This window comes from Triticum aestivum, chromosome 4B (assembly GCF_018294505.1).
Source record: "Triticum aestivum cultivar Chinese Spring chromosome 4B, IWGSC CS RefSeq v2.1, whole genome shotgun sequence".
NCBI lineage: Eukaryota > Viridiplantae > Streptophyta > Magnoliopsida > Poales > Poaceae > Triticum > Triticum aestivum.
The window spans coordinates 580124590-580148036 of record NC_057804.1 but is presented as its reverse complement, the minus strand read 5'-3'; the positions used below and the strand labels follow the sequence as shown (position 1 = coordinate 580148036).

Genomic DNA, 23447 nt, shown 5'->3' with positions numbered 1-23447 from the left:
TCATGTTCCGAAAGAAGCAATATTGGCTGTAGGGTTTAGTGGTATGAACCCTAGCTATCGCCATCCAGCGGGTCGCCTCCTCCGGGAGTTCATCCTCTTCCACGATCACGCCCTGCAAGTCATCCTCTTGGAGTCCCAATTTTGCCATCATCGCCTCAAGTTCATAAGAGCCCGAGCTTTCCACCGCTCCTGCCATCGATCTGATCTCTTGCCTGTGGTTTCTGTTCCGCGGGCTCGCCCCCCTACCGTGGTCCAAAGGCCTCGACAGACCGGCGAAGAAGGAGGACAGCAGGGGAGTGGAATCTCTACGGGGGACCGCCGTCGCCACCGAGAGGAGCAGAAACCCTAACAAGAGGGGACTGATCTCGTTTGTTTAGTTGCTTTCCATTGCTTCCATGGGAAGGTCAAGATCCAATGGATCAGTGACGAGACGAAGCAAAAGAACACAGAGAAGAGGTGCCTTCTTGGGCTGTAGAAAACAACCCACGAGCTTGTAGTTGATGTCCCGCTCTGCCTCGTGGTGTACTGCCATGAGGTGGTTTGGTCGTCGCCGGCGGTGTCCGCCACCGTCTTTTGGCAACGGTATAAGGAGTTGACAGGGTCAATGCATATGTTAGATAACACGGGCTTCCTCTAAAAGATGGAGGACAAGATGAAAGAGGAGTTGCTCACCGGTCACAGTTCTTTCGATGGCCCATGAGCAGTGCCCCTTTGATCTCGATCTCAATCTCTTGGAGGGAGCTCGTGTCGCACACCACATGCTTTAACTTTATTAGGCCCTTATACTGCTGCAGCAGGATGGCAGCCACCTTCAACGACAATTGGCTCGAACTTGTCATGGCAGTACACCACGAGGCATAGCGGAACGTTGCAGACGATGATGACCACTCAGAGTACTAGTAGTACGTACTAGTAGCTCTACGAGTAGTAGTACTACCTTTTTACTCCAAAGGCCACTCTGTGTGTCAGCGGCCCTTACCTTGGCCATGGATGCCATCAAGGTCAAGCTCGTCGTGGACAGGTCACGGGAGCACGTCCTGTTTGCCGACGCTTTCCGACTTTGTCGATGTTCTTCTCACCTTCTTGATGCTCCCCCTCTCCGTCGTTCAGCTTGCCACAGGCGCGTCCTCGCCTGGTTGCTTGGCAAACCTCTGCGCCAGCGTCCACCACCTGGGAGACAATAAGCTGCTCACGGGCGAGTCCTGCCATGGCATGCTTCTAAGGCCTACCCACCCACGCCGAAGAGTTTGGGTCTGTATCCAATGGACTTTGTTCAGATTACAAGATTTTTCTCATTCGTTATGTTTATGTGTCGGTCATATCTTCATTGGAAATGTATTGTACGCGCGCAGGTGCAGCTCTTCTTCGTGCTCCTGGTGAAGTATTCGTTCCATAAAGTATTCGGTGACATTGGCAGCACTTCGGACAGTTCCGATGAACGAATAGTATGGTTTGAGGTGATAAGAGAGTTGACCAAGACGATGATTACAGCATAGGCATTTTTTTCCTTTCAAAAAACTTTCGATCTACTCATCACATCATGATGATACAAAGAACACATAAATAATAAAATTTATATCCATTTCCGTGGACCACCTAGCGACGACTATAAACACTGGAGCGAGTCGAAGGCGCGTCACCATCATCACCCCTCCGTCACTGTAGCGGGGCCAAACTTGTTGTAGTAGATAACCGGTAAGTCGTCGTGCTAAGGTCCCGTAGGACCAGCGCACCAGACCAGCAACTGTTGCCGATGAAGTAAAGTATAGAGCGAAAGAATCCAACACACGAGTGAAGACGAACAAAGACTGGATCCAAACGGATCCACCGAAAACTAGCACCGATCGAATCCCGCGAAATCCGGCGGAGACACGCCTTCACACGCCCTCTCACGACACTAGACACATCACCAGAACAGAGGAAGGGGGACAGGCGAGAAGAATCTTATTCCATCTTCAAGGAATCACCACCACTTCGTCTTCTGAAGTAAGACACATACCCTAAACAAACTCATGAAAACACCAAAAGATAGAGCAAGATCCCTCCCGCCGGCAATGGCTGAGGTCCACAGCACCTCCATGGCCCTAGGGCTACCAGGACGAGGCGGACCGGCGGCCCTAAATTATTTTTTCAAGAGGAGCAGCGGCTTCCGCACACGTCCTGCGACCCAGCGTCTATTACAGCATATGCATTATGCTGTTTTTCTCTCTGTATCTATTTTGTGCACATCTTACCTTATTTGATCTATTCCTTTGTATTTAGTACTCCCTTTGTAACTTTTTCTAAGATGTTTTTAGAGTCTATGACAGTGTCAAAAGAGCATCTTATATTAAACTATAGAGGAGTAGTATATTGGTGTCTAGTACTACACTACTCGTTCAAATTATTAATATGACCTGTGAACCCTCTACCGTTTACCAAGCTGGAGCCATTTGTGTTTGTTACTGTACTCTCTATTTCCCTGGATATATGCCATTCTATAGTATTCAAAAATCACATTAGCTAAACATCAGTCAACTGACTTTAGCTTTTGGGTCAGTCAATTTTGAGATGGTCGAAGAAGTTCGCGGAGGGAGGCCGGAGGGGAGGAAGGAGAAGGAAGGAGCTCGCTGGCAGGCTCCCCACCATCTATCTTAGAGAAGGGGGGTGGGGGCGGAAGAACGACGGTGGTGGGAGGCGCAGGACGGTGGTGGTGCAACTTCCTCGGAGAAAAAAACCCGGACGCGGACAGGGCTAGAGGGATGGCCGGGGGCGGCGGCAAGACCGGCAATGGGGGTGGTTCTGAGGAGATTGGAGCGGCGGGGCTGCGCGGGGGTGCTGTGGGCCGTCCATGGTGGTGGCAGGCAGTTCGTCCGGCGGCCCGTGCGACGCACTGGGGGAGGAGAAGAGCTGGAGGAAGAAGAAGGGTCAGGCGTCATTAGATGTGCATCGAACGGTTTCAAAACGATCCACTGGCCCAAATTTAGAAGTCAGGCGATTTACGTGCATGCCCACTCAAAATTTATACCAGCTCTGTATAACTCTACGCCAATTGTTCTTTCTAGCTGGGATCCCAAAGTATCACCGGAGAGCAGTTCACAACACACCATCCCAAGAATAATATGCAATATATATTGCTTTTAGTCTTAGAAAAAATTCTAATGCCAAGGGGTGCTGCCCTGGCATTTCATTTTTTTTCCTGCTTTGTCACATTTCTTGGTTGTTCTTTGGCAAAACTTGTAATATCAAATTCTCATGAGATGCTTGAGATGATGGTGCTGTTTGCCTGCTTATCAGCTCAAGTCCTGCCATCAACTTGCCACCTCCTCTCAGACATTCAGGGTGGATGGTGCCTCGACGAGCGAAGTACTGTCGGAGTTGATGGTCTTCGGAGGTGTCCGGCGTTGGTCGAGACGCGATGTTGTGTTCAGTTAGGGCAAACTCTTTTGCTTTGTAGTTGTTGTTTTGGTCGTTGTTGGCTGTCTTCGAACCAGGTGTGTTGTGCTATGTTCGTTGTTCGCGTCGAGTGTTAGTGTTTCTGTACTAAAAAATCTGCCTTATATGAAGCTACAGTATGTCTTAGGCATACTCTAAAAAACACTTGAGCAGAATGTTACTGATTTATGTACTAGAAATTTTCGACAAAATGACACACTTTTGTTTGTACTTTGTCATGTTTTTTCAGAAATGGAGGAGGACCCCCGGCCTCTGCATCTGGACGATGCATGCAACCACTTTATTAATTATTCATGTAAGACTTAGAAAGTCATACAAAAGTAGGACTAAAGCCATCGTCTAGGCAACAACTGTCGCAACTCCTATCCAGTTGATAAAGGGATGCTGATAGTCTGGGCCCCTAATACCAAACAAACCTCGCAGCCAAACCTAACATCTAAGACCTGAGGTCCCAACCAGAACGCCTGCCGGGTATGGGTCACCCACCAGTCCGGCGCACTCCTCAATCAGGACGCCTGCCGGGTATGAGGCCGCCACAGCCACCTGCCACCAATCCATCTTCAGTGTTGTACTGCTGCATGTACCTTGCCCGGTCTAGCTGCCGTCGACGCCACCATGACGCCAGACAACTCCACCATCCTGCGCTCGTCCATCATCACACGCCCACCGGCGAGACCCCGCTGCTCCATGCTGCTGAGACCCGCCGTTGTCGACGTATCAGATACCACGCCACTCCTCCTCTTGTCCCCTCCAGTCAACACTTGCTCCAAAACGATGCCCCCAGGAGGGAGAACGACATCGAAATGTCGCCATCGTCCGATCCGGTAGACACAGATCTAGGGTTTCCCCTGGAACCTTCTGATCAGGTTGACGTGATCTGCAACGACTATGTCTCGAGAAGGGAACGTCGTCCGAGACGCCGCCATCGTCTGCCATGACCGCAGTCAGGTGTGATTTTCACCGGAAGCCACATCGTCCCGATCTCGCGGGTGGCTGGAACCGAGCGGAGTCTCGCCACGAAGACGAACGCCGCCGTCAGTAAACCGGCGGAGATCCGACCTCTCCTCACCGGTCCCTCCACGCGCCGCCAGTCGGCGGAAGGCCACCCGCGACGGATCCAATTCGAGCGTTGGATCCGCAGTCGCCGCCGCCACCATCTCCACACAGATCAGGCCCCCCGTTGGATGGGGCGCTGCCACCGCCGCCGTCCATCTCAGGGCCGCCGCTCCGCCGGCTTATGGCGCTTCGGCCACCACCGCATGACAAGGGACCGCCGCCCCAACCGCCGCCTTCGGATCCCACAAGACGGGTCGCCCCTGCCGCCTCAGATAAGATCTCGCCGCATCCACCCGCCCAGGTGCCTTCGGCACCGGGCCCGCCGCCACCGCGGCCCTTGCCGGCGGCAGCGGCGGCAGAGGGAGGCGCAAGAGGAGGCATGCAGCGCTAGGGTTTGGGGGCCCCTGGCGTCGCCTAGGGGGAGGCGACGCGAGGGGTTGTACTTTGTCATGTATGGAGGTGTTTGTTTTATGTGGGAATCTCATTAAAATTAAAACTAAACCAATTTCAAAGTAGTACTTGCAAAGTAAATGCTCCCGTTGTTTACTTCAACATTTTGTACATTTACAAATCCCAAGTGAATTAACAGCAATAGGCAGAACACAGAAGGACATAGCATCAAAAAATGACTTGAATTTGCCTCGTAACCAGAGAGTCAAAACCAAAAACATTTACACTTCAATCTCTACTATGTAAAAGAAACGGAGTGTTCTGTTTCCCCTCTTATGTTTCCGGCTCCTCTTCCAACCCTCTCGTACGACATCCCACCCCTCCACCGGTTTTCCCCCGATTTTGTTTCCTCCCTCCACCGATGTTCTCTCCTGGTTGGTTCCATCTGATTCCCGTAATTGATTTTTTCCCTAAAAAATAATCCCGTAATTAATTGCTCCCGTGACACACGTAGTTTCCTGTTATTGTTCCTTCCAAACCTCCCTATCCGATATACCGGCCAGACCGAATCCCGTACGTCTTTTCTTGTGGAAGATGCTAAGAGAGAGATGAGCGAGAGAGAGAGGAGATCAGCCGCGGTGCTGGCCCGTAGAGCCGTGGTCGGTGTGCGAGGCGACCGGCGAAGGGGCCCTGCATCCGCGTGGTATGCTGGCCGGCTCGCCGAGCGAGCACTTCGAAACGGCATGACCCTGCAGAGGTTCATGCCGCTGCCAGAACATGTCCTTCTCCACCGCGGCTGCCATAGGTAAGTTACTCACGCCGGTCTGTCCTTGTGTGGAAGAGGTCAATTACCAATACAACAGAGGACGCTGATATTATCCATTGCTTCCTTTGCTTGCAGGCACCGTTTTCTTGATTTGCCGCAGGCTGGAGCCTATGCTGGTGGATAAGGAGGCGACATGGACTGCCTGCTCTGGGTCTTCTACGACTACATTGTCGAGTTCTTCCAATACAAGGACATCCTGCCCGACGGCTCTCAATACGTGAGGTGAGAAATCAAAACATTATGCATTCTGATTCTGTCAAGTGATGGCGACCAGCCGACCAGGACGAGATCCGACGCCTACGTCAACCTCCGCCCTCAATTGAGAAGCTCGACGACATGCTGCTTGCAAAATCTGAGTCTCTTTGTCGTTGCCAAACTCTCGAAGACGCGCAAGGTAGTTGTAGGAGAAGAACTAGACGCAGCGTTTTCTGCTATCTGTTTATCCTTTTATTATGCGAGTACACACAAAGAAGTTAACAACCTCCCGGCGACTGCATCTCACAGCTCATGCCAACAACCGGGAAAAAGAAAGGAAAGGAGAGATGCGTGCTAGGAGCAGCACCATCATCCGGTGATTACGTACGTGCATGCACGGGTCAATCATGATCATGCACACATTGTTCTAAACAGAAAAACAACAAACGTTGCATGCATGAGAATAGCTAGGCCTAAACGTCCTTCGCGCCTTGCAAGAGATAGAGTCTATGAAAGACTCCGCGTTCACGTGGCTTAATTTGATGTTCGCGCAGGAGATCATGGATGGCTTTTAGAAGACCGCCTTCTGGTACTTTCGAGACAAGAGTCACAAGAATAGTTGCCACGACTTGGCACCCTGATGTCCGGCGTGACACTGTGGCGAGGAGAGGTGGTGGATGCCCGGGCCATGCTTGACAAAGTTAAGTTGACGAAGATGCTATTTTTTTTCCCATTTAGTGGTGCTTGGAGAGATATATGCGTGAAGATTCTGGGCTCCAAGAGAAGCCCCCTTGGCATTGAGTGTGGCGATAGAGCACACGGGCTCGCCTGTTCCTGGTAGCGCTAGCGAATAGGGCACAGACACGCATATACGACAGTTGGCTCGAGCGGTAATGCTCACTGTATCACCGTACGAGCGAACAGTGAGATACGGAGACAGCCCCGTCTTACGACCGGCAACTCCGACGGTAACTTCTGTCTGTTCCATTAGTACATAACCCATATCAACACGGTACTTCTAAAACGTCGTCTCATATGGTCGTGACGGAATCTAACCCCAGCTTCCCCTGGCCCACCAGTGGGACCTCGGCCTTAACTCGCCGCTTGCGACGAAAAAATAACACAAAACATATCCTTTGAGCCGCCGCACAAGCTCCCGAGCTCACGGTCATGGCGATGGCGGAGGCGGAAAGCAATGGCTTCGAGTTCCTGTCGGATCCGGTCGACAGGTATCTTCCCTTCACGTGCGTTTTCCCTCTCCATCACAGTATACAGCGGCGCTGGCCTGCAGGACACCCTACTATTGCGCTCCCCTGGTCTTTTGTAGGTTTTCGCTGATGGATCTATCCGGCGGCAATTGCGTGCCCTCCAACGAAGCCATTGAAGCTCTGATCTGCGCCCCGTCCGATTCCAGTATGGGCGACGCTGGGGACAGAGCGCTGACAATGGAGGCGGATTTGAACAGTACTTGCGATGATGTGCCCCTGTCAGCGCCACCTTCAGAGCCGTCAACAGGGAAAGACGATCCTCAAGGCACCTGGCTGGACAGAGAGGTATATCCTGTCACCCGCTCTGTTCCATTAGTTCATGTACTACCTTTGAATTTTGATTCACATTGTCAGGTATACTTGAGAAGCTATTTCTGAAATTTGGTTCATCCATGGCACATAAATTAGACCGCTGCCTCAGAATTGATTTACATTGTCAGATCTACCTGAGAAGCTATTTCTGAAACTTGGTTCATTCATGGCACATAAATTAGACCGCTGCCTCAGAAAATTATCAACACTTCTCGAATGTCGTTCAGAAGTTTCCTTCCGTACAGCTAACAAAGAGCCTGAACTATGCAGCCCGTTCATGGCACATGCTTTGTCATTTGATTTGTACTAAAAAAAATATAAATATATGTGAAAATACATGGGAGAAGCGCCATCCATGTTGCAAGGAAAAAATGTGATTTCCCGTGCACCGTTGATAGTTGATGCTTTTGTTGGTTCAGGCGGAGCTATTTTCTGTACAATTGCTATAGGCATTGGAAAATGGGTTATGCATGGCTCAATTTTATTGTGCTTAGATGAAAATTTGAGTGGATCACCTAAACCATACCAAAAAAAATGAAGGCAGCCTGATTCATCAAGTTTATTCACATGTAGAAGGACTCCGTTACCCTTCACAAAGCACATCATGGAAAGAGCACAGAAGTACGTAGGTGAGATCATTCTAATTAGTGTTTAATTGAGTACAAAGGGGTACTATATAGAAACTGAGCCTTCTAAGGGGTACTATATATATATATATATATATATATATATATATATATATATATATATATATATATATATATATATATATATTCTCAGAAAGTCGTTTTTTCACCGACTGTGCACAAGAGGTGATTAGTCGATGGCGTGTATGTTCCTAATGAAACAATGGACTGGAATTGACAATTTCCTGATTTACTTTAGTCATTAAATTATTCTTCGATTTCTGTTTGCGGGATCTTCCGTTGCTATGCTCAGTTCTCTGAAAGTTCCTTTTGACAAGTGTGTCAAAGTGGTTGTGACTGTATTTCTAGGCTATATGTTGAGTAACCTGGCAGACAAGAACATTCGAGTGTACTGCATTGTCTCTCTGTGCATGTTGCATGCAAAGTTTCTTTGGCATGAGGCAGATATGCTTGGTCAGGTTTTGGTCATGCTAGTTGCAGGTGTTAATGTTGGTTGACCTCTGCTCCAGGTCGAGCTCAACACCTGCTACTGATTTCAATTTGGTTGAGGCAGAGCGGAAGGGTGGGTGTAGAACCAAAAGGGGGTGGGGGGGGGGGTGGGGGTGGGGGGCAGTGTTTGGTGTATGAAACTTATGTACAGACAAAAAGTATATGTACTCAAAGATTTTTATTTCCACTCCATCAACATTTTGCTGCGTCTCGCGATTTGTTTTTGTTACTGCTCATCCTGGTGCTTGTGTTTGCTGCAGGTCAAAAAAGACGATTGCGACAGATTGGTTCCTTTTATGTAGATCATAAACCAACCATGTATGATAGCTTTTAGTTATCTTACCTCTTCTTCGGAAAATATATATCTCTAATGCTAATGCAGCTTATTGCAATCTTGTATTGTAATATTTTCAGATCTTATTCTATGGCAAATAATGTGTGAGGTTTCAGATTCTGTAATTTTGTTACTGTTCTAACTGAGCATGGATCCATAGATGTGAAGGGTTGCATGAATATTGGCCGGAATGGATCCATAGATTCTGTAATGTGCTACTTCTTATTTTTTTTTGCAGATTCTTACTTTTTTTACATAAAACCAGGCTTATTCTTTGTTTGCCACCAAGCAAAAACTGATGGCACAACCTTACAAATAGTTTTACACGAACATGGCCATTGCATGCATCACAGGTTTATAGAAAAAAAATCGATGCTTACATTTCTGAATTGTTTTCACCACCCATTCTTCTTAATTCAACAATTGCTTTCTTTCTTTCTTTTTGGGTGATACTCTTGGCTTTGCTCAGTAATACATGTTGATTGTCGTTCGATTTTGTGTGAAGAAACTTCATGGAAGATATGTTTATTAGGGCCTTACGGAACTTGAAGGGAAAGGGGATTGCACATTGTGTTGTTGGCTCCTGCAGTGAAGACCACCCCTATCGTTGGCTTGTCTCCCCATGTCGGCACAATGAAGGGCACGAAGCGCGCCTTGGCTGGTTAGGTTGTTGGTAGCTCGGGAACAATAGCGGTTAGCCGTGTTTTGGTTAGATTGTTGGTAGCTCGGGAACAATAGTGGTTAGCCGCGTTCTGCAACTCAATTGTGGACCAGGTTTAGTATGACCATCCGTTTGGAAAATGTGACATGGGTTTAGGGTTCGGATTTTAGGAATTGGAAGTTCAAGTTGGGATAATACTATACATAGAAGTTCAGGGTTTGAAACAAACTTAACGCAAACCTTTTTCTCTAATGTTACACGTGCGTTGCACGTGCACGATTACTAGTTAGATTAATTACCAATTACTCTAATCATTTTGTATTGTTACAACGCTTTGAACCAAACCATTCGCACTTAACCATATCTTTTCAGTCGTACTAAGCATGCCACATTCTTCCATTAGAAATTTAATTGCACGAACGAGGGCACACCACATATATTAAACCTTCATCATTACAAAAGATATGCCATCACCAGACAAACGATTCTGCGTCCACGTCATTACAACCTTGCCCACTAACCTATGCTTCCATCCATCAGGACTACTGCCTACCCCAGCACGCGCATGACCACATCGGTCAACAGCAAAACAAGTATGGCCACACCGACGATCAGGTTCGCCACCAAATTGATAGATGCAGCGTCCACCCCAGCGGTCCCCTGGCGCCCAACGAACTGCGTGCCCTCCGCCATGCCGTTGTGCTGCACCTGTGCGCCGTGCGGCAGCTGCATGTCTTGAACTCCCACGCCTTATCCTGCTTCCTGCTCCTGTGGCTGGATTTGCGCCAACGGTGGCGCTGCAGGGCCAAACGAGGCCAGATGGTCGGCGTACGCTTCCTGCCACCGGTACAAATCGCAACCCCCTCGTGACGTCTGTATTTCACCTCCGAAGACAACAAAAACGATGAGATAGAGCAGATCCCGGCCCTTGTAGAATCGCTCATCGGCGTTCCGCCCCCGCCGAGCTACATATGTGGGCAAGGCACGATTGGCAGCGGCGCCTGGTCACCCCCTTGATTCGCGTCCACCATCTCCTCTCGCGCTACTCTGCCTTCCTCTCTAAATTTGGATCTGCTCCGATGGGGTAGCTGGTGCCGTACTTAAGCGGCGGGCGCGGGCTAATGAGCCGCCGCCGATACGTCATCCCTCCGTCTGTGCCTCCTGTACACCTTACTACTGCGCATAACGTTGCCGCTACCCTCTAACGGCCGTCGCCCCGCTAGATGCAAATGTCATCCCACTCCCACTGCTTCTAACATTAAATTATCCGTAGGCCCCTGTGCCAAAATACCTCACGCGCTCGTTCTCCCAACCCCGATGAACGCCCACCGATTCCGTGAGCAGGCGAGGACGAGAGCTCCTACGGATTTTCGCCTTGGCATTACCTTATATAAGTATGCAATTGTATGTTGTGACCATCAAGCAAGTTTAGTTCTAACAATACCAGGCCCCCATGCATTGAAGTTTATTTCGCCTCATAGTCGTCCTTGTAAGAGTATGGAGGGAGAGCAACTATCGGCGCGTCCTTTCCGCCTCCTTCTGCACCTCCACACTGTAGTTCCGGCTCTCATCGGCTCCTCTTCCTCACATCTTTCCAGGGAAAATGAATGAATTTCGAGCAAAGAATTCCTAAATTTGAGACCATTCTCTGTTGCATAATTTTATTATTTTCTGACATGCTTTATTAGGTAACAGTGGAGAAGACTTTCTGAAAATGGATGCAAAATCAAGGTGACATGCCAGATTATAGGCCGGCCATGAAAATAGCCACGTAAATATTGCAAGAGGTTGCTCCTGATGTGTGGACTTGTAGTGATTTTGTGATGCATATTCAACATATTATATTGTTTTTATTGACGGAAAGGAAATTGAGTTAGGCTCTCCTGACATATGACCTGAGGCATTCAACCATATACCAACTATATACCTTTATATTTGAAAAAATACATGCATTGCATGATGCTTAACAAAAGTAAAGTTTATACCATTAAATGTTTGGATGTGTTCATTCTTCATTAGTGTTCGTTTCTTGCCAGCAGAATGCTTTAGCAACCGATTCTCCCACGTCCAACCATGTCCCTTCACCCATTTTTTTCCGTCCTCATGATTTTTTGTCCCACCACTCCCTTTGTTTGTAGCTTCCCTGCATGATAATCAATCATCTTAACTTACTTACCTTCTAAAGCAATTCCCCCTTAATTTAATTATCAAAATTTTACTCCAAACTTCTTGTCAAGCTAATTAAAGGAAAAATATAAGCATGATTTGATAAACATTTATTTACACACTTGCATTTATATGGGCAAGTAAATTACGAGCTAACACACTAGACTATTTATATCTCGTTGACAAAAATCCGAAGAAAACAAATTTTATAACTAGGAAGAATTTTAGAAAATGATTGCTTTCTAGATATTTTGTGAAATCACAAGGTTTGCATTTTCTAAAATAAACAATCGTGTTGTTGGTTTTTGAGCAACATTAATTGAAACTGCAAATCTTTCGCAAAAAAATAAATTTGAAACTGCAAATGCTACCGTCATATTGCCACAATAAACTGAAAAAAGTTCGGGACACTGATTACAGAAAAACGAGGCCCCACCCGTCGGATTCCCCAGCAGGCCAGCACACAGCTCCTTCCACCCGCTGCAGCAGCTCCAAAAATTCCCCATCCGAAACCCTCGCCGCATCCGCCCACCATGCCGCCGCCGCCGCCGGTGCTGCCGGACGAGCTCCTGGAGGAGTTCTTCCGCCTCCCTCCGGACGAGCCCGAGCACCTCGTGCGCGCCTCCCTCGTGAGCAAGGTCTGGCTCGGCCTCCTCTCTGACCCTGGCTTCCGTGCTCGCTACCGCGACTTCCATGGAGCTCCCCCCATGCTCGGCTTCCTTTGTTCCTGGCGCCCCAACTCCGTCCGTGAGGTGGAAGATAACATCCCTCACTTCTTCCCCACCACCAAATTCCGTGCGCGCATACCCGATGATGACTAGGGGGGATGGGGCTACACTGCGTGGGACTGCCGCCACGGCCGCGTTCTCCTCGGCAGCCAGTTTTGGGACCCCGTCCCGCTCGTCGTTTGGGACCCCATGACGGGCCGCCGGAGGGAGCTGGACCAGCCCAGCCAGGTCGGCAGCAGCTTTGAGCTGGACCAGCCCAGCCAGGTCGGCAGCAGCTACGGGGCAGCGGTGCTCTGCGCGGTGGCCGGCTGTGACCACCGTGCGTGCCACGCAGGCCCCTTCCAGGTGGCCTACATCGGTATTGATGCGATTGAAGAAGATGGCGGATGTTTTGTGAGCGCATGCGTGTCCTTGCCGATGACGGCTGATTGGAGCAAGCCGTGCTCTCATTCTCGTCTTGATAAGTGGGGCGAGCCGTGCTCTGCTCTTCATGTTGGTGGGTACACTCCATCCTGGGACGAAATGGCACCTGTCTTTGTCGAAGGCGCACTTTACGTCAATCTCGTGTACTATCAGGAAGATTATCACATTGTAATTCTCAAGTATGACCTGGTATCTAACTGCTTATCGCTGATTGATCCACCGTTGGCTGGGCCTTTCAATCTCAATGCCGCTAGCCTCATGGCGATGGATGATAACAGTTTGGGGTTTGCACATGTGGATAAGGTAACCCTCCAATTGTGGTCAAGGCAGACGGGTTCCGACGGCATTGCCTCATGGACTCAGCGTTCTGTCATCAATCTTAATAACCATCTCCCCATTCAAAATCCCAATGAAAGACTTAGACTGATTGGATCTGTGGAGGGCAGTGATACCATTTTCGTGACCATGGGCCTTGACATCTACGAGCTTAATCTCAAGACATTTCGGTGGAAGAAGCTGCAGAAGAGAGAAAAGCTTCTTGGTTTGATTCCATACATGAGTTTCTACCATCCACAAGGTATATTTGTATCTATGTGTCCTCTCATTTGTGATTCAGGAACAACTCTTAAGTGATACTCCATATATAGTTAGTGGAACAAACAAAACATTGAATGCCTTATCAGATTGAAAGTCATACTTGAAATGTGCCCGAGCAAACTCTGAGTGCTAGCTATGTAATTACAACTAATTATGCTTACTGATTGGCAATTTATATAATATCATGTCATCTCCTTTTTAGAATTACACTGACAAATTTACACTTGCAGAAAGAGTGATCCCCGGTGATGCGGCGCAATGACAATATATGGTTGAGTATGCTTGGGGTAGGAGGCCACTCTCATCAAAAACAAATTCAAGGCTACAAGGGTCCTCGCTATTTAGTAGTTGGTTTTGTGCACTGGTGCTTGTTTTTCATGCTGTTGTTGGCTTTTTCCACTAAGCTTATAATTTCCCCCGCCAGTAGCTATGTGTAAGCGGATGAATGGGTTTTCTTGTAATGAACCTCCAATTTCTTGCAGCGTCAGCTATGTGCTGTGTTGTCAGTAGCCATGAACTCAACAGTTTGCTGTCCCAACTCTGATCCATTCTTTAGATTCATCTCAAAGGATGTTCCATTGATGAGATCATGAGAACATGCCCGGAGTTAGTGGTTCTGTTGCCCAAGAGATGATATGATTATGATTTCTGCTTGTTGGCGTGCTGATGTGTCCTAATTAATCTTGTATATTTAATTAGTGTTACCTGTAAGTGTTGATGATCAGATGTTGATGACTGACCATCCTCAGGGAGCTACCATTAAAACTGACTTGAACATTGCAGGTTTCAAGGCTGTTGCAGATGCTCCTGGAAGAATTCCTCTCTGAAACCTGATGTAGGTGAGCAATCAGCATTTGCAGAGAGCAGGATGATCATAGGATCAACATCATTATCATGGCAAGTTGTGCTGCTGTCAGCTCTCCTCTTCAGGCAGGAGCAAAAGCTCTTCTCTTTCCAACTGAGGTTGCAAAATTAGTCCGGATTCAGCAGGCAATGCTCCTAACAGATAACTATCTATTTTACCCCCCTCTGCTTACTGTACTAGATAACTTCAGCTCACAGGGCTATGCAATGCCCAATGTTGCTCAGGCTGAGCAACTTTGTTCATTGGGACTTGAAAGTCCTAGATGTAAAATACTTTGGAGCAAGAAATGGCGCCCTAGCTCCTCCTTATGTTCAAATGAATAAATAAATTATTTTTTGTCAGAGATTGCAAGGGTACAGTGATCATGCCTGGGCGCAGGTCAAACAATTTCAGATGCTTTGTTGCTTGTTGTAGAGTTAATGCAGCAACAGGCCTGGGCATGCACACATACACTTGTGTCTCAACTCTTAATCCCATGATGCAAAAGATCACCATGTCTCAATGGTTTTCCCCCAATCATGCAGAATTAGCTAGCCTCTGTTCAGGGATGCAGGTCAAACAATTTCGCTTCGTCTGAAGAACGACATGCTACAGTAGATTGGAGTGTTCTTTGTCTATCAATTCATAGGCATGAAAAACAAATAGCAGAGCACCACACGTAACCTGCTCAAACTCTTCTCTTACTCACCTTTGCACCATTCTATAGAGTCATTCAGATATGCCTCCGCCTCCATGTTGTACCTTGTTCTCATGCCTCAAAATCTGTAACTTTTATCAGTATGAGATTTTTTGCCAAATGTCTTATCAGCATGCTTGGAATATTTATTCCCGCCTGCCCCCCATGTTTTATTATTTTTTCTTATTTCTCCCATCCTATATCCTATATACCTAAGAGATTCATCCCCACTATCATATTTATCTTCACATACAATCTATCTACATCATCAAGTAGGTCCATCAAATAGTTGATCCCCACTAACTCATTTATCTTCACATGCAACTATGCCAACTCATCATGCCACCATGCATGCCTCACTAAATTTAATCTCTCAACATGCAACTATGCCAACTCACCATGTCATTATGCATGGAAAAACTCACATTCACATGCATCACGCAAGCTACTCATATTCAATAAATATTGTACAGATATATAATAATAAATTGTATGTACTTTAGTTTTTATTCTCATATTGCTAATACAAAAACTAAAGTTTCATACTTCCAAATCTATAGAAATAACCACATCCTATTCCGGCAACAACATGCGGGGGTATCCACTTGCGAGCCAATTCGTTGGCAACAATCCAAACGACTACCAAAATTTAAGGGCGACACTATATTTTGGTAGGGTCAGCTTTGGTTACAATCCAAACGCACCCTTCGTGTACGGAGCAAGTTGCAATCTCTACTTCTCAAGATCTATTGTTCCAAAAGTTTGGGCCTCCTGGAGCTCCCATTTGACACATGCCCCTTGCTTCTCCAAGTCTATCTTCTTCCTCTTAATTTATAACTTCTTGTTGACTATATCCTTGTCCCAATCCATCCTCTGTACGTGCTCCTCTTTCTTGCCCCTCCATCGGGAAAATAATATCTGTCCAAGTGGCAGACATTTGAGTTACGCGGTGTCATGCGCGCGACCCTCCCCTCCACTTGTTTCTCATCACTTGGCAGTTCCTCATTAGCATGGTGTCTTGTACCCCCTCCCTTACAATTTCTTCCTCTTTGTCATCCAATCCAATGGTTTTTGGGAGCTTGAGCCTCATTTTTCTTCAACCTCTTGGTGTTGTTCTTGAGGTCATCGACACATTGTTGCCATTTTGGTTTGCCATTCAATTTCAACCAACAATGGCTTAAAGTTAATAGCTTATTCTTGGTTTTCTGCTACAAAGTGGCCACCAACCTTATCCATAAAACAAGAATTACTCATGATAATACAACAAACTAAGCTAGCAATGCAAATGATGACAAAACAAAGCAAGTGAACGTACGTGACTATTGACTACAAACCAAATGATGACAAAGTAAATGCTCCCGTTGTTTACTTCAACATTTTGTACATTTACAAATCCCAAGTGAATTAACAGCAATAGGCAGAACACAGAAGGACATAGCATCAAAAAATGACTTGAATTTGCCTCGTAACTAGAGAGTCAAAACCAAAAACATTTACACTTCAATATCCTAAAAAGAACATTTACACTTCAATAGAGGAGATCACTGTAACTACCGCCATGGCACCGTTCGGCTGCGCAGAACAGCTCCGAGTAATCCCAAAGTCCCTCCAGCTCCGAGTAATCGCCGGCGTTGGCAGCGAATTTCTCTATCTGCACGTCCTCCGCAGCTGCACTAACAGCCGAGCCCGCAGTGGTGGACATGAAATAGGTCGGCGCTCCAGTAACACCGCTGGTCCTCTCGGCTGCGGCGGCGCGGCAGGGGCGCGGCCGGTGGGGCAGGCGCGCGTCGGCGGCTTCGGCGCCGGACTTGCCCGTGAGGCGCTGCACGAGGGACTTGAAGCTCGCGGCGTCGGAGGTGACGAACTGCGTCTCGATGTAGGTGACCTTGACGCCATTGTTGCCCATGGCCATGAACCTTGCTTGGTCGAGCAGGTGTTGTCTGCCGGCGCAATTCACCTGATCAGTTTATCTATCTATCTCCTCGTGTGGCTGGCCCTGTTCTTGATCTGCTGACGACTTTTCCTCGCGGGAAAGCAGTAAAGCTCTAGCCTCAGGTTGTGTCTGTGTGTGTCTTCTGCTAGCGTTCTGGAGGCCTTTATATACAGGACGAGACTGAGATTGTGGAGGTGAGAACTATTCGCAGGTTGGGGTGCAAGATGGACCGGGCTCGATCGTGTGGTGCTAAGGAGCTGAGAAGAGCGGGTGGTAGCGGCTGAAACAGAGAGGCGTTTGACTGGTCCTGAGGAGGCAGTGCGAGCGAGACAGCGGTCAGCTTTTGGAGAACGGGGGAGCTGGTCAAGCGCTCGTGCGGGAGTATGGTTTTGACGGCTCTCGCTACATTTCCTTCGCCGTTCTTTCTCCCTGCCTTTGATGCATGATGCCGATGGGTCTCAACATCGCCAAGCTCGTGCTCCTTCTCCCCGCCTGTTCGCCGTTCTTTCTCCATGTCTTTGATCCTTCAATCGATCAGGCGCATCGGGAGCCCTTGGGCTGTTGGGCACCTTGCAGCCGCAGTGGTTCGGCAGCAGCGTGAGGTCGACGTCGACGTAGAGGTCGACGCCGAGGACGTTGGCATTGATGGCGCGGAAGAAGCAGGCGGCGGCGTCCAGGTCGACGAGCCCGAAGATGAGGGAGCAGCACGGCTCCTTGGCGCCTGCCCCACAGCCCCAGCACCACGTGGATCAGCCCGTTCAGCACGCCTCCGCCGTCCAAGGGCACGGGTGGCCATTGCACGTCTCGGCCGGCCGGGCAGGGGGGCACAAAAGCACCACAACTTGCCTGCCGGCGACCCCGTCATGCGCGACCTACGCCGGCAGAGGTACGAACAGAGGATGCAGACGTCTGATGACGAGCAGAGGAAACGAAAAGAGCATGAGGCGCGAGTGGCCTCCTTCGGAGGAGATTTGTAAGCGTTAGAAGTCAAATTTTTGATGCGTCAGCGTTTTTTTTAACATAGTACATACACAAGCGCTCAAACGTACACGCATACACTCCCGCTATAAACACACACATGCACACTCTGCTAGCCGGTGTATAAGGGCATTCCAGCGCCGACCGTAAAACAGACACCTTTTTTTCTGCGGGCATGGTTACCGGCATTAAACCATGTCCCACAAATGTCCGCCTTTCAACACTTAACATAATCTATATCTATACCTATTATTAAAGGGAATAAGTATTCTTGGTTTGATTTCGTCCCGCTTAGATTATTCTTAGATTTTTTTCGTCTCACTTAGGTGATTTAAGATATATACACGCGAGGTGGTATTAATTCTAGGACCTGTTTGCACTGTTTCGGCTGAAAGAAGGCAGCCCACCTCGCCTCGAACTTGGCCCAGGAAGGAGGCCCACCTCGCCGCGGACCAGGCCCTAATGGGAGGCAAAAATGAGACGCAGCCCTAATGGGAGGCAAAAATAATATCTCAAGTATTAGGGATCAAACTCCCAACCTCACCACCAAACACAAAGGCACTACCATCTGAACTAGCTCATGTTAGTCTGCACAAACATGAACTCGTCTGTTGATTAATAGGACCACCTCGCCTCATCACACTCTACTGCATCAACTTATATACCTCCGTGACGCGAATTCAGTAAGTCGTGCGAAGAAGTGGGTTGAACGGGAAGGAATTAAGCAAAGAGAGAGAACAAATACTCAATAAAGAAAGGAAAGAACCTAAAAAGGTTGGCGCCTATTCGAGAGAACTAAAAAGATGCGGCTTTGCATGAAAGGTTGAGGGTGAGGTGTCCATTAATAAAGGTTGGACAAATGTGCATATGGAAATGAAGGAATTTAATTCCGTGAATTTGTGCATAAGAAAGATTGTATCCCCCAATAAAAGAAGAACGTGCATGCGTATAGAAACAAAGGAATTTAAACTCATAAATTCCCATCTCCTGAACCCGCACGACCCTGATGCTCTGGCGATTTTGCGCGCTCCCATATCTTGGGTCCTGGGCGATGGCTCGAGATGTCGTTTCTGGTCGGATCACTGGCTGGAGCCCGAGAGCATGCACCACCTCCTTGTCGGCTGCTCTTTCTCGATGCAGCTCTCGCATGAGCTCCTCGCTTGGTGTCATTGCACATCTGGGCCTCCGCAGCTCAACGGCTGGTTCCAGGATTGTTGCATGACCTCCTGTGTTGCAGGGCCCTCTCCGTCCCGCAAAGGCCTCTCCTCGTTGCTATTTATTGGTGCCCGACTTCTTTGGAAGCACTGGAACAACATCATGTTCAAAGACGAGGCACCCTCTCTTGAGTGCCTCCTCAACCTCATTATCGGCGAGGCCCGCCTATACCGTATTTGTTGACCATCATTGTTGTAAAGTCGGATGCCACTATTGCAACAAACTTCTTCTTCGGAGTCGACTACAGCTTACGCCTAGCGACAACCGTGTCGTTGGCACAGTTGCATATAATTTAGTTGTAACAACAAAAGTTTTGATGATATGTCAATTTTCTCTCCCGTTGCAACGCACGGGCATATGTGCTAGTTATTAAAAAAGAATACTCTCTTCGTTCAAATTTGAACTAAAACTCTAGTATAACAATAGTATAAATGTAAATATTACATCCAAGATAACCCGATGTGCAACAATATTTTTGAATTCAACGATGCTCGAGTGTCAGAATCGGCATATGCTTATGTTGTCCCATGCGCTGTGCCCCCTAGATTCATCCAACAATGTATGAGCGTAAATGACCTACCCGCGGTCTTGTAGTCCAACACGGCAGAGCGACTAGGCTATACAACATGATGATTATCAGGGTGCAACGTTGAGTGAATCACTAAATTGACCAACATGTAGAGCAACCAGAAGCAAAACTTACGATCTTTATGGTTGACGAGCCTGATGCCCACATTGTCTCCACTTATGCAATCGCACTGCAAAACTTAATGGCGGAGTTGGAGAGGTGTACCACCGATGCGCTAGTGACTTCATCATGCGGTCATGGATGACATGCAAGTCATAGGGCACAAAGTTCTTTTACTCATGAAACGAAACATGAACGTTTTGCCTAAAGGTCCAGCCCCCTTGCCTCATGCCTACAAAGTATGTAGATACGACCTTTAGCACAACAACTCATCCTCAGTCACCGAATACCCCGCCATCGTTTTACTCTAGAAAACAACAGCAAGGTCAACAAAAAAACATATTTGACTGAACACCTGTCAAGTGTGGTATCCACCAAGGATGGCGTCAGCATGGGGCGGGGGGAGGGGTATATGACCTTCCACATATCACACAACAACTCATCCTCAATCACTGAGTACCCTGCCATCGTTTTACTCTAGAAAACAACAACAAGGTCAACAAAAAAGCACATTTGACTGAACACCTGTCAGGCGTGGTGTCCGCTAAGGATGGCGTCGGTAGGAGGCGGGTGGGGGGGGGGGGGTACCTGGCTGTGGACGGATCCTAGGTGGACGGCGACATAGTCCAAGGTGGACAGGCATGTGGGTTGAGTTGTAGACGTCCGAGGATGCGTGGACGACGGCTGGAGAGGTCCAACGACGTCGTCGGACGAGGAGGGTGCGAATGCAAAGTAAGAGGTGATACATCCATTTTGCATCATGATTTGTTGCTGTTATTTATAATGTTTTAGATCAATATTTCACTTTATGATGCAATTCTAATGCATTTTCTCTCTTATATATGCAAGATAACATGGAGGGGGAAATTGCCGGCAGTTGGAATCCTGGACCTAAAAGAGCTACAGTAGAGATAGCTATTCTCTAGAGCTCCAAATGACCTGAAATTTTATGGAGAATTATTTTGGAATATACTCCCTCCGTCCCAAAATAAGTGACTCAAGTTTGTACTAAATTTGTACTAAAGCTAGTATAAACTTGAGTCACTTATTTTGGGACGGAGGGAGTATAAAAAATAATGGAAGGAAGAAGTATCGAAGAACACCTTCGGTGAGCCCACAAGGCAGGGGGGCACCCAGGTGCCTTTTGGGGCCCACAGATGCCCTCCGGTGCTCATCTTCTGCTATATAAGACCATTTTCCCTAGAAAAAGGAGAAGACTTTCAAGACGAAGCGTCGCCATCTTGAGGCGAAACCTAGGTAGGAGCAATTTTGCTCTCCGGCTGAGTGATTCCGCCAGGGATACTTCCCTCTGGGAGGGGGAAATCGAAGCCATCATCACTAACACTCCTCTCATCGTGGGAGGAATCATCTCCATCAACATCTTCGCCATCACCATATCATCTCCAAACCCTAGTTCATCTCTTGTATTCAATCTTTATCCCAAAAACCCATATGGATACCCGTGGGTTCCTACTAGTGTTGATTACATCTTGTAGTTGATGCTGGTTGGTTTATTTAGTGAAGATCATATGTTTAGATTGTTAATCATATATTTATCTCTTCTGAACATGAACACGAATATGATTGATAAGTCTCCAACGTATCTATAACTTTTTATTGTTCCATGTTATTATATTATTTATTTTGGATGTTTAATATGCATTAATATGCTATTTTATATTATTTTTGGGACTAATCTATTAACCTAGAGCCCAGTGCCGGTGTCTGTTTTTTCCTTGTTTTTGAGTTTTACAGAAAAGGAATATCAAACGGGGAACAAATGGAATAAAACTTTCGTAATGATTTTTCTTGGACCAAAAGACAGCCATAAGACTTGGGGAGGGGGTCAGAAGACTCACAAGGAGTCAACAAAGCCCTCAGGGCGCGCTGTAGGGGGGGGCGTCCCCTGGCTTGTGGACCCCTCGGGAGTCCCCCAACCCTAATCTTTGCACTATAAATTCTCAAATATTCCCCCAACATCAGAAGCATCCACCAAAATACTTTTCTGCCGCTGTAAACCTTTGTTCCAGTGAGATCCCATCTTGGGGCCTTTTCCGGCACTCTGCGGGAGGGGGATTCGATCACGGAGGGTCTCTACATCAACCTTGATGCCCTTTCGATGAAGCGTGAGTAGTTTACCATAGACCTACGGGTCCATAGCTAGTAGCTAGATGCCCTTTTCTCTCTCTTTGATCTTCAATACAATGTTCTCCTCGATGTTCTTGGAGTTCTATCCGATGTAATATTCTTTTGCGGCGTGTTTGTTGAGATCCGATGAATTGTGGATTTATGACCAGATTGTCTATGAATATTATTTGAGTCTTCTCTGAAGTCTTTTATGCATGATTAATATATCTTTGTATTTCTCTTCGAACTATCGGTTTGGTTTGGCCAACTAGATTGTTTTTTCTTGCAATGGGAGAGGTGCTTAGTTTTGGGTTCAATCTTGCGGTGTCCTCACCCAGTGACAGAAGGGGTAGCGAGGCACGTATTGTATTGTATTGTATTGTTTCCATCAAGGTTAAAAAGATGGGGTTTATATCATATTGCTTGAGTTTATCTCTCTACATCATGTCATCTTACTTAAAGCATTACTCCGTTCTTATGAACTTAATACTCTAGATGCATGCTGGATAGCGGTCGATGTGTGGAGTAATAGTAGTAGATGCAGGCAGGAGTCGGTCTACTTGTCACGGACGTGATGCCTATATTCATGATCATTGCCTTATATATCGTCATAACTATGCTCTTTTCTATCAATTGCTTGACAATAGTTTGTTTACCCATCGTATGTTTCTTTCGAGAGAGAAGCCTCTAGTGAAACCTATGGCCCCCGGGTCCATTTTCTATCATATATTTTCAGATCTATAAACCAAAAAAACCCAAAAATACCTTGCCGCTATTTATATTTACTTTAATTTGCTCTTTTATTTATCTTTCATACCTATCTCTACTAGATCTCACTCTTGTTCGTGACAGTGAAGGGATTGACAACCCCTTTTTTGCATTGTGTGCAAGTGTTTGTTAGTTTGTGCAGGTGCATAGATTGGAGACTTGCTTATGCGTCCTACTGAATTGATACCTTGGTTCTTAACTGAGGGAAATACTTATCTCTACTTTGCTGCATCACCCTTTCCTCTTCAAGGGAAAATTCAACGCAAACTCAAGAAGTAGCAATGATCTGTGGTTAGTTCTGTTTGTTCTTGAGGACATGGGAGAAGCCTTGTTATAAGTAATCATGTAAAGTTGGTTTTGTTCAATATTTTGATTGTGTGTTACGTTGTTCTTCCTCTAGTGGTGTCATGTGAACGCTGACTACACGACACATTGAAAGTGCGTTATGTCGACTAGAGGGGGGGTGAATATGCGATTTTTATGAATTCTTCACTGAGGAATTTGCCGGTGAGGAAATTCCTTAGCGAAGAACTATTAGCAGCGGAATAAGTACTCAGAAGTAAGCATAACAGAATACAAGCATGGTCATCATGATGAAATGAAGACTAGCACAGAGTACAGAAAGCGTAATCACAGGATAACACAAGATGAAGACAAACAGACTGAAGAA

The 23447-nt window shown here is 47.1% G+C and overlaps 2 protein-coding genes across 7 annotated transcripts; both read left to right on the top strand.

Moving 5' to 3' along the window:
* The first annotated feature begins 6859 nt into the window (after positions 1 to 6859).
* On the top strand, positions 6860 to 9072 carry LOC123089261 (uncharacterized). Of its 5 annotated transcripts, none has more exons than XM_044510980.1 (3): positions 6860 to 7146; positions 7230 to 7455; positions 8056 to 8197. In XM_044510980.1, exons 1-3 carry the CDS (start codon positions 7073 to 7075, stop codon positions 8113 to 8115), a joined length of 360 nt encoding a protein of 119 aa, XP_044366915.1. In that variant the 5' UTR covers positions 6860 to 7072; the 3' UTR covers positions 8116 to 8197. The 5 variants fall into 5 exon arrangements, with proteins under 5 accessions (XP_044366915.1, XP_044366917.1, XP_044366916.1 ...); XM_044510982.1 differs by lacking the exon at positions 8056 to 8197 and adding an exon at positions 7525 to 8046 and having other exon boundaries at positions 6867 to 7146; XM_044510981.1 differs by lacking the exon at positions 8056 to 8197 and adding an exon at positions 8879 to 9072 and having other exon boundaries at positions 6868 to 7146.
* A 3624-nt stretch (positions 9073 to 12696) lies between these two features.
* On the top strand, positions 12697 to 14735 carry LOC123093386 (uncharacterized). 2 transcript variants are annotated; one of them, XM_044515339.1, is made up of 3 exons: positions 12697 to 13507; positions 13758 to 13814; positions 14311 to 14735. In XM_044515339.1, exons 1-2 carry the CDS (start codon positions 12697 to 12699, stop codon positions 13787 to 13789), a joined length of 843 nt encoding a protein of 280 aa, XP_044371274.1. In that variant the 3' UTR covers positions 13790 to 13814; positions 14311 to 14735. The 2 variants fall into 2 exon arrangements, with proteins under 2 accessions (XP_044371274.1, XP_044371273.1); XM_044515338.1 differs by having other exon boundaries at positions 13758 to 14735.
* Positions 14736 to 23447: the final 8712 nt, after the last annotated feature.

Bases quoted from the DNA above. Each gene is read 5' to 3' on its own strand.
- LOC123093386 (XM_044515339.1), top strand. From the start codon at position 12,697: ATGACGGGCCGCCGGAGGGAGCTGGACCAGCCCAGCCAGGTCGGCAGC. The intron at 13,508-13,757 runs GTATATTTGTAT...TTACACTTGCAG, and splicing joins GAGTTTCTACCATCCACAAG to AAAGAGTGATCCCCGGTGAT.
- LOC123089261 (XM_044510978.1), top strand. From the start codon at position 7,073: ATGGCGATGGCGGAGGCGGAAAGCAATGGCTTCGAGTTCCTGTCGGAT. The intron at 7,147-7,229 runs GTGCGTTTTCCC...GGTCTTTTGTAG, and splicing joins GACAGGTATCTTCCCTTCAC to GTTTTCGCTGATGGATCTAT.